This window comes from Erpetoichthys calabaricus, chromosome 3 (genome assembly GCF_900747795.2).
Source record: "Erpetoichthys calabaricus chromosome 3, fErpCal1.3, whole genome shotgun sequence".
NCBI lineage: Eukaryota > Metazoa > Chordata > Cladistia > Polypteriformes > Polypteridae > Erpetoichthys > Erpetoichthys calabaricus.
In genome coordinates, this window is record NC_041396.2 from 213868652 (window position 1) to 213881322 (window position 12671).

Below are 12671 nucleotides of genomic sequence, written 5' to 3' on the forward strand. Positions count from 1 at the left end.
CATTACTTCTCCATGAGACCAAAGAACAGCTGAAATTCTGTCTTGCATGGACACAACCTGTTTGTGTATATAGGTGATATCAATTTTCATCCATTCTTCCAGCACTAAATCCAGCAGTTCAGACAGATTGGTTTCCAGTGTTTCACTCATTGCTCCACATAGTCCCACAAATATTTGTCTTGGAAGTCTGGGGTAGCCATATTGGAGTTATCATTGGCTTCAAAAACATTGGAGTGACAGTATAAAGTTTAGCACCACTGAAACTTTTCCTACTTAAGGAACTTGCTTTTGGTGTTGAAGTCTTTGATTTCTGATTAGCGTTTCAAACTTGACTACAGATTGGTTTTAGACTTTGGGAGACAACAGTACAGTAATTACCCTCCGCTGTCATCCAATGCCTCTCTTATACCTCACTCTGCAGGAAGAATGATTGACAGACCGGCCCCTGGTGACGTCACTTCCAGTTTCCAGTCACAGAATCCACCTCTCCCTCTGAGGTTCCTATGTAAACCAGTTGGGCGTTGACCATCTGAAGAAGACTTTCTTGTCCTTTTTCTTTGCTAAAACTTCATTATAATATGCGGGGATCGCTACAGTGTCCCAAACTTTTATGATCTTTTTCATCTGTTCTTTTACATTGGTAACAACATCAGCCTGATTTTTTTAACAACAACTCATCTCCTGGCTCTTTTCATTAAAAAATTTTCACTGTCTCTTCCTGGATCAGTACAACCACTGCACAGACTGCACCACTGCATAGTTGGACTCTAGGATGTCTGTGTTCTTTTTGTTATGTATTGTCTTGTTTTTATATTCTAGCAGTGAACTCCCTAGCTGTTAACGTCTCTTGACTTGTACTCCACACCATATGGAATGTAATATGACATCCTAATAGCTTTTGATCATTTTTATGCACTTCCTGGTTGTGAATGGTAAGTCCACTAGAAGTATTGCTTTCTAGCTTTGGGCCTCTGTTGTATAATTTTTTTTTTATTTATACTTCTTATATATAAAGTATTATTTTCTATATTTCTGAGGTATCTGCCAATCTAGTTGTGTGTCATCTGCAAATATAAGTTAAATTTAAAAAAAAACACTGAGACCTCAACAGTGATTCCTACAGGACCCAGACTTTGACATCACATAATCTTCAAAATGTTACCAGTTTCTGTATTACAACTAATTCTGCCACCATCTGAATACAACTGCCTAACTCCTGGCACCTTTAAGTTTAATAGTTATTTCTTCAGAGTGTGCTTTACCAATATATTTTTGAAAGTTAAAGCTGTCTAAAATGTCTGCCTGGATAGAGTGGGGTCCAAAATAAAAGTGTGGTTGCTGAATGCAGTAATACTTCATTACCTACTGATGCAAAAAGTTTTAATTTCCATTGTCCTTAAACTCCATCATATTATTGAAACATGATCTTTCCCATGTTGATTCTGATCTAATAAAGCTCAACTGGACAACTATTTTCTCTGTCTTGCCTTTTACGATCGCTTCCCTCATTCTGTGTGTGATGTTCAACTGGCCTGTAGTTAGCATTCATTTTCTATGTTTTATAATAGGACATTCAGCATAATCTGCATATTCCTTGTACTGTAGCTATTAATATGTCATTAAGTTTTACAATGGTGGTAGTATCAAAAATACAAGTGTAACGTTTTTTTCAATTTCTATAGCAATATATATTTACATCCCCTTCACACAGCTAAAATACAGAAAGAACTTCTTAGTTCTTTAGTGACTGTCACATTATCAGCTATAACACTTCATTTTTCTGTTCTTTTAAATGTTACTCACTCATGCTCATACATTTTTTCATTTCAACTGTAATACTTTTTCTTTTAGATCTTCCAAAGGTGTCAATGATATTTTTCATATCTCCTCATTCATTTACCATGCAGGTTCCTTAGTTATCCTACCGTTGCTTATGAAAAGCCTGCTAATAATAATCACCAGACCCCTCCACCCAGATGTCTTCACATTTTATTGTTATGCAACATTACTATAACACATTGTTAATAAATATTAAACTGAATACTGTCATTGCTAACATACCCAATGTTGTCCTCATCAATTTGTTCTAACCTACTAATTTAAGCCAGAGTCTTTATTTATATTGTAATTTCCTTTTCATCTTTTTTCTGGTCTTAAGAAAACTTTTTAAATTTTCAAATACTTTCAGTTTCAGTGATTCTATTTTCAAAAAATCTTACAAATAAAACATTTTTTGATTATTAATAACTGTGTGTTCACTTTTTCTTGATTGATTGATAACCTGTTCATTGTACCTATTCATTACTATTTCAGTTCTTAAACCTGCTTTACGTGGGCAGCTCCTGTCAGTGTGTGATGATTGTGAAGTGAGCAGGAAACTGAGCTGAAATCGTGCTGGCAGTGGGACCAGAGTGGTTAATGAGAAGTGAGTACGCTTGTAGCGTTTGTTGATGTGCAAAAGTGGGCAGCCCACCTCATAGGTAAGCTGTGCACTTCATTGTTGTATTTCCGAATTGAATGGAACAGCTTAAGATTGATGTCATTCTTTTTTCCTCTGTTTTATTCTCTGTAACCAAAATATAATTGCTTCTGATACATAGATAGATAGTGTGATGTCCCAGGTGCCCAGAACAGGATATTGATATTCATGAACAGAGATGAACTTGAATACCGAGGACATAAACAACATGGTATTGTGAAAAAAGTGCATTTAACAAAACAAAAATATAGTGGAAAAATCAAATAAATAATCTATAAAAATAGTGCTTTTGTGAGAAATGAAAATCAGTAAACAGTTCCTTTTTAATGGATAAAATCAGGAATAAAACCAGAATCAAAATTGTCTTCTTTCATTTCATTCATTCCAGTGATTCTTTGTCACCCCTCAGGCATCCTCAGGCAGGGTTGAGAAAGCGGAGAATGCTGTTCTTAATTGACTTGCATCCCAACAAACTCCATTGGTACCTGCTGGAATGCCACCATCCCTCAATATCCGCAAGATGACCATTGGACCACTCAGGCCGCTTTTATTCCAGTGCCCAACAGGAGCAACCCACTCCTGGAGTGCCAATTCTTCAATTCCACTTTGACTTCTTCGTCTTTCACTGGCTACACCTTGATTCTCCACCCTACTCCTTTTTCTTTTGATTTTTCTTCCACATCTTTCTTGTTCCTTTCTCTTACTCAGAACTCTTTTATACTCTTTGTTTGTGCTGATGTGCTTTATGATCCATAGGGCTTAAATGAGGGATAACTGAGATGATCGGTCATCTGCACGTGAATGCCTAATCAGCCCATTTCCCCATTAAGTGCCACTCATTGCTCCTACACACACCCACACTCATGTTGTCTGAGCCTCACGATTTTTAAAACTGTCTGCACCTACTCTGGTCCACCATGGATCCAAGACACACTTCACCACAGATAGATTGATAGATATTCTAAGTTGCTAAAAGGAAATAAGGCAAAACTAATTCTGTAGCATCAGTTCTAAATGTCCTCAGAATGACAACTGCTTCCTGTCATGGTTCTTCATTTGGTGTATCTTCTAGGTTGCGTGTTACAAGAAGGACATGTAAGCTACATACAGTAAGAACCCATAAGAAACAGACATTTCCTGCACATTTAATACATGATAAACATGTCTATCACTCTCAACCCTACTTTTTAAGGTGTAATACCAGCTATCTTTACCAAGGCTTTTTTAAGCCTCAGTAGATCAGCAATACCACCTTTATTGGCAGAGAGAAGAGTGCTTTTCTTTTACATTGTCTATAATGAAAGTTTTTTGTTTTTATTTACCAATGTTTAATTAATCTTTTTATTTATTTTATTAGCAGTCTTTTATTGTACATACTATAATAAAGGTGTTTCCTTATAAATCACAAATTACACCAACATGCACAAAACAATATAAGACCAAGGTTTCAGAAAATGAAAATTGGGTCATACACTTTTTCCCTATGTCTGCAAATTTTGACCTCTTATTCCGGTAAGACTGATGAGTTGCTACTTTCTTTCTCTGTGTCAGTTAAGACCTGTGTGGGTGCCATTCTGTCACCTTCACTGGCTGGAATAAATCCTCCTTCATGTCTTGTTCTTTTGATACCGGAGAAAATTAGTTTGATCAGTTTCAGACAGGAATTTTGAAGAATGTATGCTAAAAATTCTTAAAAAAAAGCAGAATTGTAAATAAATAAATAATAGAAATATATATATATATATATATATATATATATATATATATATATATATATATATATATATATATATAAAACTATACTTTTTTATTCAAGTATTTGAAATGATCAATGTTATACAAAGTTTATTTTAAAGATAGTTCCTGTTGACAGAACCTAATTGTATTAAATGTAAACAGCAAATTCTTTTTAAAAAGTTACACGAGGACAAAGAGAGCACAAACAATCCACAGAAGCCTTCTGTGTGCAGAACACCCACATCCTGTAGCTGTGTTTCCACCACTGCACATGACATTGATACTTGACATGTATTTAAGGAAGCTGCCAACTGAGGATTTATAAGGTGTCTGTTTCTTAAACAGCAACACTCTCCTTGTGTGCATTTTTTTATCTGGATCTTCCCCTTCTTCTTCTATCCCGGTTAGATTCAGTTTGCCCTTTTCTCTTAAAGTAGCAGGGGATACCACTGTATGAAATCTTCAGGTTCTTGGTAACCTGCTGTATGAAATCACCATCATTTCACTAAATTTTAATAGAATACATTGATGGTTTAAAGGCCAGAAGTCCACATGACCGTCATCATCAAGTTCTTCCATGTGAACCCTGAATACAATGAGGACTGATTGTGAGGTCATTTATGTTAGGTAGAATGCCTAGAGGGGGCTGGGTGGTCTCGTGGCCTCGGAACCCCTGCAGATTTTATTTTTTTCTCCAGCCGTATGGAGTTTTTTGTTTTTTCTGTTCTCCCTGGCCATCAGACCTTATTTTTATTATGTTAATTAGTGTTCCCTAATTCTGTTTTCTTATTTATTTTGTCTTTTCTTCTTTCTTCATCATGTAAAGCACTTTGAGCTACATCATTTGTATGAAAATGTGCTATATAAATAAATGTTGTTGTTGTTGTTTCACTTTGACCATTTCTAAAGCCAGAACTGAACTTCAGGAATATCTTTACCTTGCAACCCTAGGTAACAGTGTACAATGGCTTTCAAAGGGCACCAGTGAAGGGCCAATACTGATCAACAAACAATATTGAAATTTCTATGAAAAAGTTAACTGGATCACATAATCCATATGCCAGTTGTCCAGGTGTATGCTCACAGTTTCTGAAATGAATGCATTTTCTTGCTAAAATGTTTGCAATCAATGTAAGTCCATCAACAGGACACAGTTTCAGGTACTGAGATGCTGAATTGATGATCAACGTCTCCCTTTCATTCATTGGTCAATAAATCGTTCTGCACGTCAAACGTTCTCCACAAGCGTTGTTTAGTGACACTAAATAGAAGTAATAAAGAGGAGTAATAACTCTCATGTCCCCCAATCAATCATACCGTACACTCAGTTCACTACACCTGTTAAGAAAGGTTGACAGCTCCTCTTTATTAGCAATGTTTCTTATCTTTTTTTTCTTTAGTCACAAGTTCCAGTAGTGTTGGTAAGATAGGACCAGACTATGTCTATCGATAGATTTCAGTGGTGTGCTGACTGGTAGTCTTGTCACTTTCTGGAAATAGAACACTTCTTCTGTATTTGTGTGGTTAATGTGTTGTACACTGAAAGGAAGTTGAGAAAGGTATGGTGTGGTGGAGCTGCCGCTCTACATGCTGTTGCATTGTTGGGTGTAGAAAGCATAGAAGCCCACCATTGAATTTTTGTTGCAACCATAGATGGATCCCATTTCTGTAGACTTAAGGTACAATGTTGAGGTACAGTGGTCTGTAAGAAGTGTGAACTTCTGCCCAAATAGGTCTTGATATTATTTGCTGTATTTATCCCAAATGCAGTAGTCAAAACTTCAAACAGTGTCTAATTTTTTTCAGTCATTCTCAATATCCACCAAGAAAAATTCTCTTCTTTTCCTTTCCTTTAGGTAGCATATGAGAAGTGACTGCTCAGAAATGCACTCAGGTTGACCCGTCCACACTCTGCTGCTCATCCTCCCTGCGACGGAAGTAGCAGGATTCAAATGTAGGGCCTTTGGGTTGCAGATCGGCATCAATGGCCAATCAGGTTTCTGTTGCGTGTGTGATCCTTGCAGAACAGGGCGAGGAAAACCCACCTAAACATGAGAAGAATATATCACCTCCACACAGACAGTGACCGTGACGGCATGCAAAGCAAATCTGGAGCAGTGAGGCAGCAGTGAACCTATGGCTCAACAATCATATTTGTATGATACACATTATCACTGCACTACCTAAGATAATACAACATATTCAAATAAAGTAAATATGTGCTTTAATTTATACAACAGGAGGCACAAGCTGACTCATCTGTAATTATTTAACTGGGTTTGGTATAGTGCTGGAAATAGAGTTATGGCTTTGGTGATGCTTAAAGTGGATGTACAATGACCATTTTTGAATTTGTATCATGTATAAAAAACACCAGATGTGTGCATATCACTTTTTTGCATAATTTGGTAAATCTTTATTTGACAAGTGCTTTTTACCAGTGACTGTAAACTGCTTTATAAAAGGTCTTAAAATGTTAAGGAAATTACACATAATGTGTTAATTCCATAGGGAGGCTGTCACATATTTTCATTATTTTTCTTTTACAGATAATAATAATAATAATTCTTTACATTTATATATAGTTTCTCCATTTGTAATGCTGACAGGCATAATTGTTATAAGTGTTTTACCTTTACTATATATCTGTTTCATTTGACTTAATTACAATTTTTATTCTAAGCACTAACCCCATACCAAAGATTTGATTAAATCAGCCGGCAAGACACCACAATAGCCCAGCTTTCCTGGACTGCATTCATCTGCACCAGACCCCAAAACCTTCAATGCTTCATTACACTAATCCAAATCTATAACATTAATAAAGATTATTAACAGGATTTCCTCTCTTTAAAGTGAAGTGCGTTTACAAAATTGTTAAGTCCAATCGTTATAGAAAAAAATTGGCAGACTCATTTTATTTAAAAATCATCAAAAGAATTGATAATTTTTTAAAATACATTTAAAATGTGATGCTACCGTGTGTTTTGTTTCCCTAATTGCCTGTGTAATATGCACAGCAATAGTGTAGTTAATTTTTAATTTGGCAAATTATACAATTAAAGTAGTTTACACAGCTTACAATAAGAACATTATAAAATTAGTTTATTCCATTACACTTAATATCTCTGTTTACATAATTGTTACTATGCAAAGTATGCAGTACGTAGAGAAACCCAAACTAAAGTATAATTAAATGAATATTTACTTTTATAATGTGATGTCAGGTCAGGAAAAATATTCAAAATGTTTTACAGAAATCAGGACAACAGTTTCATTAGATTCTTTATAAGAGGAACTTTGGGAGTAAAAGTGAATGTACAATGGCCGCTCTCACAATGGTATATTAACATATCTTGTGTGGGTCAGCTTAAAATCCTGGAGACAAATTTAAATTGGCCATTCCCATGTAGTGAAAACCTGCCTTAAACAGTATTTCCGTCCGCTTAGTTAGATGTTAAGAGACTTGCATATTTCAGGGTCTGTATTTCCTGATCTTGTAAAAAGCGGCCAACACTGCACCACTAACTAAACAATTACATTTGTTTTTGAAAAATTTCTTGCTAGTTGTAAAACTTTCTGTTTTGCCGTTAATGACTTCTTCCACTCACAATGACATCAGCCCATCTTGTATAACACATGCATGCTTTTATTTTACTCATTATTCATAAAGAGAAGTAGCTTGAGTTTCTCAAGATATCCACTTGTTTCCACTATTTTACAGCTTGATTCCATACAATTACTGTAACTTCAGGTTTCTTTCAACTGAAATAAATAAATGAAGTTATATAATTAAGATATTTATATTTTCTAAAATATGGTGATGAAACATACAGTTTTTCGACATTTCATACATTCATTGAGATCATTTCTTCTTTTTTGGTGTCTGAGGTATATCGGCCTAGAGTTGGGGATTCCTGCATCCTGGGCTGAGCAGTTCGGTCCGTAGTCTCTCTTAATAACAGTTACTTTAAAGAACTATTTTTAGTTATTTCTCTTTATTGCTTAGCCCAGCCTGGACTATGTTAAGGATAAGGGCCAATACAGTACTGTATATGGAGGCCTCTTCTACAACATCAGGACTGACGAGCTTTGTTGGGCTGAATGGCCTGTTCTCGTCTAGAGTGTTCTAATGTTCTAATGTACAGTACTGAATCAGCCTGGCTATAAAAATGGACATCTATATTAATTTTCCTTGATTTTTTGTGTGTTCTGTGAGCTGTCATTTAGTATTATTTGCAGACAGTTAAAAATGTGTTCATGTACTTGCAGTGGACATACTATCTTTGTAAGTCAGCATTTGGATGTATTCCTACTGTACATAGTTGATCGTCACCTCTCCATTGCTTCAAGGGCCACAAAGATCTGCCTGCCTACATGGTAAATGAAGATGCACTGTTTAGATCAACCATCTCTGAACTCTTTCTAGAAATAAAGTCTGAGGTAAGTGGAGATGTTTTCCTGATAGGCATAAATCTTTTGTGTAGGCACCAAAAGTCCTTCATTATCTTGCAGAAATGGCTTCGGAATTTCACTCCAATGAATGCATAGAGAATTGGATTTAGACAAGCATGGAAAGACGCTAAACACTTAGTAAAAATAATAGTCTTAACAAGTATCCTTCGTTCTTCGCAGACATAATTGGTATCAAATTTTTTTGCAACGTCATACAAAAGGGCAATGTTGTAAGGAAGATGGCATAAAATAAAAGTCACCATCACTGCCATGACAACGTGCATCGCCTTGTGCCTCTGCAAGTTGCGGGTGCGGCTAAGAGTACAAATTATTCTGGAATAGCAGAAGATCATGACGGAAAGAGGTAGGAAGAACCCTACTGAAATCTGTAAAGATGGGATAAAAGTTTTTAAAGTGACAACATACCGTGAATCAGGAAAGCTATTTTCACAGACTGTAGAGTTTTTTAATGGTATGCTTTTAGTAAAGATGAAAGTAGGCATAGACATAGCAACTGCAAAAATCCAGACCACCAGCCAAATCATTTGGCTGTAGAACCATGCGATTGAGCGGAAGTTAAAAGACCTCTTTGCCTGAACAATGGCAACATAACGGTCAGTACCTATGCAAGCAAGTAGCAACATTCCGCTGTACAGATTGATATTGTACATGCCTTTGAGCAGCTTGCAGGGGAAATTCCCCATGACCCAGCTGTATTTGACATGTATCACCTCCAGTGGAAGTGAAATGACAAACAGTATATCTGCTATTGCTACATTGAGAAGAAATATGTCCGTCATAGACTTGGACTTCTTGTAACAGGCATAGGTTATTATCACCAAACTATTGCCTACAAAGCCAAGGAGAGAAATAATAATATAAATGTAAACTATTATATTGAAAACTATTTCATTGATCTCACTCATTTGACAAGGTGTGTCATTGGGTTCAGTTGTATCAGAAGAATAATTTGTAAACTCATCGTAATCATAACTGTAATTTGATTCCATTTCTGAGTTTGCTGTCCTTCAGTTCTATTTTGCCTGGAAAAAAAAGAAATGTGATGGTAAATGTCCAGTAAATGAGTTAATGGAATTAATAAACCATCCTCCTCAACAATTGGGAAAAAGGGGGAGGATTAATTGCAGAAGTGGTCAAAAAAACATAATGCTATATTCAATTTACTTTCAGTTTTCTTATATTATTTATCTTCAAAACAACTCCATTATGGTCAACTTAACACATAAAATGTAATATAAATCAGTTGTACCAAAAAACTTTATTCCCAATTGTGTATTTCATGGTTAATATAGTGTCAAAATGATTTATACTTTAAGAATAGGTGCAGGTCAAAAGAGTTTAATCCTGCACAAATCAACCAAGTGGAGAAAATGCAGGCGAGGCAAAAGAGGTTATGGATAATTACATGATGTGGTCAGAGGTTATGACTGGAGTAACTTCAAAGAAAGACTTCACACAAGATTCTGTAACAGTGGAAAAGTCTAAGAAAATATAGGCTACTTTAAAACTCCAGCCCTCTTGAGTATTTGATAATCAGCCACTCAGAGAAGGATACACGCCAATCTATAAATAATTGTGATATACCCAAAGGGGACTGTAGCTGATCCTTCTGAGTTCTGGTAATGTAAGTATATGGTTTTTTTTTCCTTATTTACTTACTGATGGTCCTCATTTCTATCAAGAACCTCTTCCCACCTGGCCTGGCCACTAGCAAACATATTTGAGGCCTCATTCAGTTCTTCTTTTCACTTTCTTGATAATATTGTTCTCCTCCAATGAACTACATGGTTTTCCCCTTTTTTGTTGTCCTCTGTGGCTTCTGCTGCAGTATGGCCTTACATGGTTCCCTAAACATCTTTGTTTTAATCTTCCATAATAATAACTTTCTAGTTATTTTTGATAGATTCTCAACTGAGATTACCTTATGCCTGCTAGATCTTAGCTACTGTGAGTGTTGTAAGCAATAATCAAGAAAGGTCTAGCTGTCCTAAAATCTTGCCAATATCTAACCGTGTTTGACATCTGCAAACCAGAACAGACTCCATGCTGGCGTTAAACATTTTCATTTTGTTATGCCAGTGTAAGCAGGCAGACTACCAAATTTTATGCAGCTTTGATAAAGCTCCACTGCCTTTCTGCAGTCTGAGCTGCCAATCTTTTGTAGCACCAGCTTTTTCAGAAGCAGCATTGCCCACTCCTTACAACTTTCTTTTTCCAACTAAATATCATTGTTCTTATTTTTATTCTCATCTCAACCATCTTGGTGGGGTTATTATATTTTTGTAGATATATATAATTAATTTTATTATACTTTTGATTTTATTGTTCTATCACCATCTTGAATTTTTCTGGACAGTGCTATGTTATTCATTGTTGCCATGACATGACCTACTGATGATGTCATGTGTGATGTCATTACGGCCCACATACTGTATCCTTTATTAATGAACCTTACCCTTTTGGTCAAAATCTCCGTCATTTCTGAATGCTTCTCTTTCAGGTTGATTGTTTTAAAACAATCATAACACATACTGTAGCGTACATTTTGCCAATTTTAGAATATTTAGCCTTTAGTACAAATGCTAGCTATCTTCCTGTATCAACTGAACGGAAAGAAAAAAATAACTCCCGGCACATCAACAAACATAAACAAAAAGAAAGAAAGTAAAGTCTGCCCACCCTACCAAGATAAGAAGACTGGTATGGTATGGGGTGATACTGTATTCTTTTGGGTTTTCTTCGGATGTTAGAACAGTCAGTACATCAGGGTAAACTGCCTAAGAGAAAGCCAAAAGATGAAGACCAGGGTTTAATGAAACTTTATTCCTGCTGATGACAGAGGAGTCCTCACTATGGTAAAGAAAAAGCCCCAACACCTTTTCGATGGATCAGAAACAGTCATCAGGAAGCAGATGTGTATGTGTCAGAGACGACTATCCATAGAAGATTTCATGAACAGAAATACAGAAGCCACTTTGCAGGATGCAAACCACTAGTTAGCCACAAAATCAGGATGGCCAGATTATAATTTGCGAAAAAGTACCTAAAAGAAACTGCAGTTCTAGAAAAAGGTCTTGTTGACAGATGAGACAAAGATGAATCTGAATCAGAGTGATGGCAAGAGCAAAGTGTGGAGATGAAAAGGAACTGCCCAAGATCCAAAGCAGACCATCTAATCTGTTAAACATGGTGGTGGGAGTGTTATGGTTTGTGCAGGTATGGCCGCCACAGGTACTGGCACACTTAACTTCTTTGATGATGTAACTGCTGATGGCAGTCACACAATGAATTCTGAGCTGTACAGGAACATCTTATCTGCTCAAGTTCCAGGAAAATCCTCCAGACTCATTGGACAGCACTTCATCCTACAAGATAATGATCCCAAACATACTGCTAAGAAACAAGTTTTCAAAGCTAAAAATGGAAAAGTCTAGCGAATAACCCAATTTAAATCCAAATGAGCAACCTTTCCATATGCTGAAGAGAAAACTTAAGGATATAGCTCCAAAATCATGCAGAAGCTGAAGATGGCTACATTAGAACCTTAGCAGACCATCACCAGTGAAGATATTCAGCACCTGGTGATGTCCTATGAATCACAGACTTCTAGCTGTCATTGCAAGCAAGGCATATGCAACAAAGTGCTAAATATGACTGCTTTTAATTTACCTCCCATTGCTATGTACCAAACATTATGGTGCCCTGAAATGGTGGGAACCATTTAGAAAAAGTGTTGTTAGTTTGACATGGTGAGACCAAAATGTATGCAAATACCCTTAAATGAAAGTCTGCAATGTACCCTAATCACCTTTGAATTGTTTTATTTGTAATTTTTAAACTGTGGAGCAAAGGTATAACTCAAGGAGAAATGGGTCTTCATCCCATACATTATGTGGGGCACTGAACAAGTTGTACAGGAACTCAACAGTTCCTGAAACAAAGTTCCTGCAGGGTACCCCCACATGTCAACCACATGCTT

At 36.2% G+C, this 12671-nt stretch overlaps 1 protein-coding gene across 1 annotated transcript; it reads right to left on the reverse strand.

Annotated features, from left to right (window-relative positions):
• Positions 1-8589: 8589 nt before the first annotated feature.
• Positions 8590-11464, reverse strand: LOC114648627 (C-C chemokine receptor type 6-like). The gene is made up of 2 exons (XM_028797769.2): positions 11377-11464; positions 8590-9714 (listed from the first exon to the last, which is right to left on the reverse strand). The coding sequence occupies exon 2, from the start codon at positions 9679-9681 to the stop codon at positions 8590-8592; it is 1092 nt and encodes a 363-aa protein (XP_028653602.2). The 5' UTR covers positions 9682-9714; positions 11377-11464.
• Between the last annotated feature and the right edge of the window lie 1207 nt (positions 11465-12671).

What these genes read in the sequence shown, in the direction of transcription:
- LOC114648627 (XM_028797769.2), bottom strand. Translation starts at nt 9,681, where the DNA reads ATGGAATCAAATTACAGTTATGATTACGATGAGTTTACAAATTATTCT.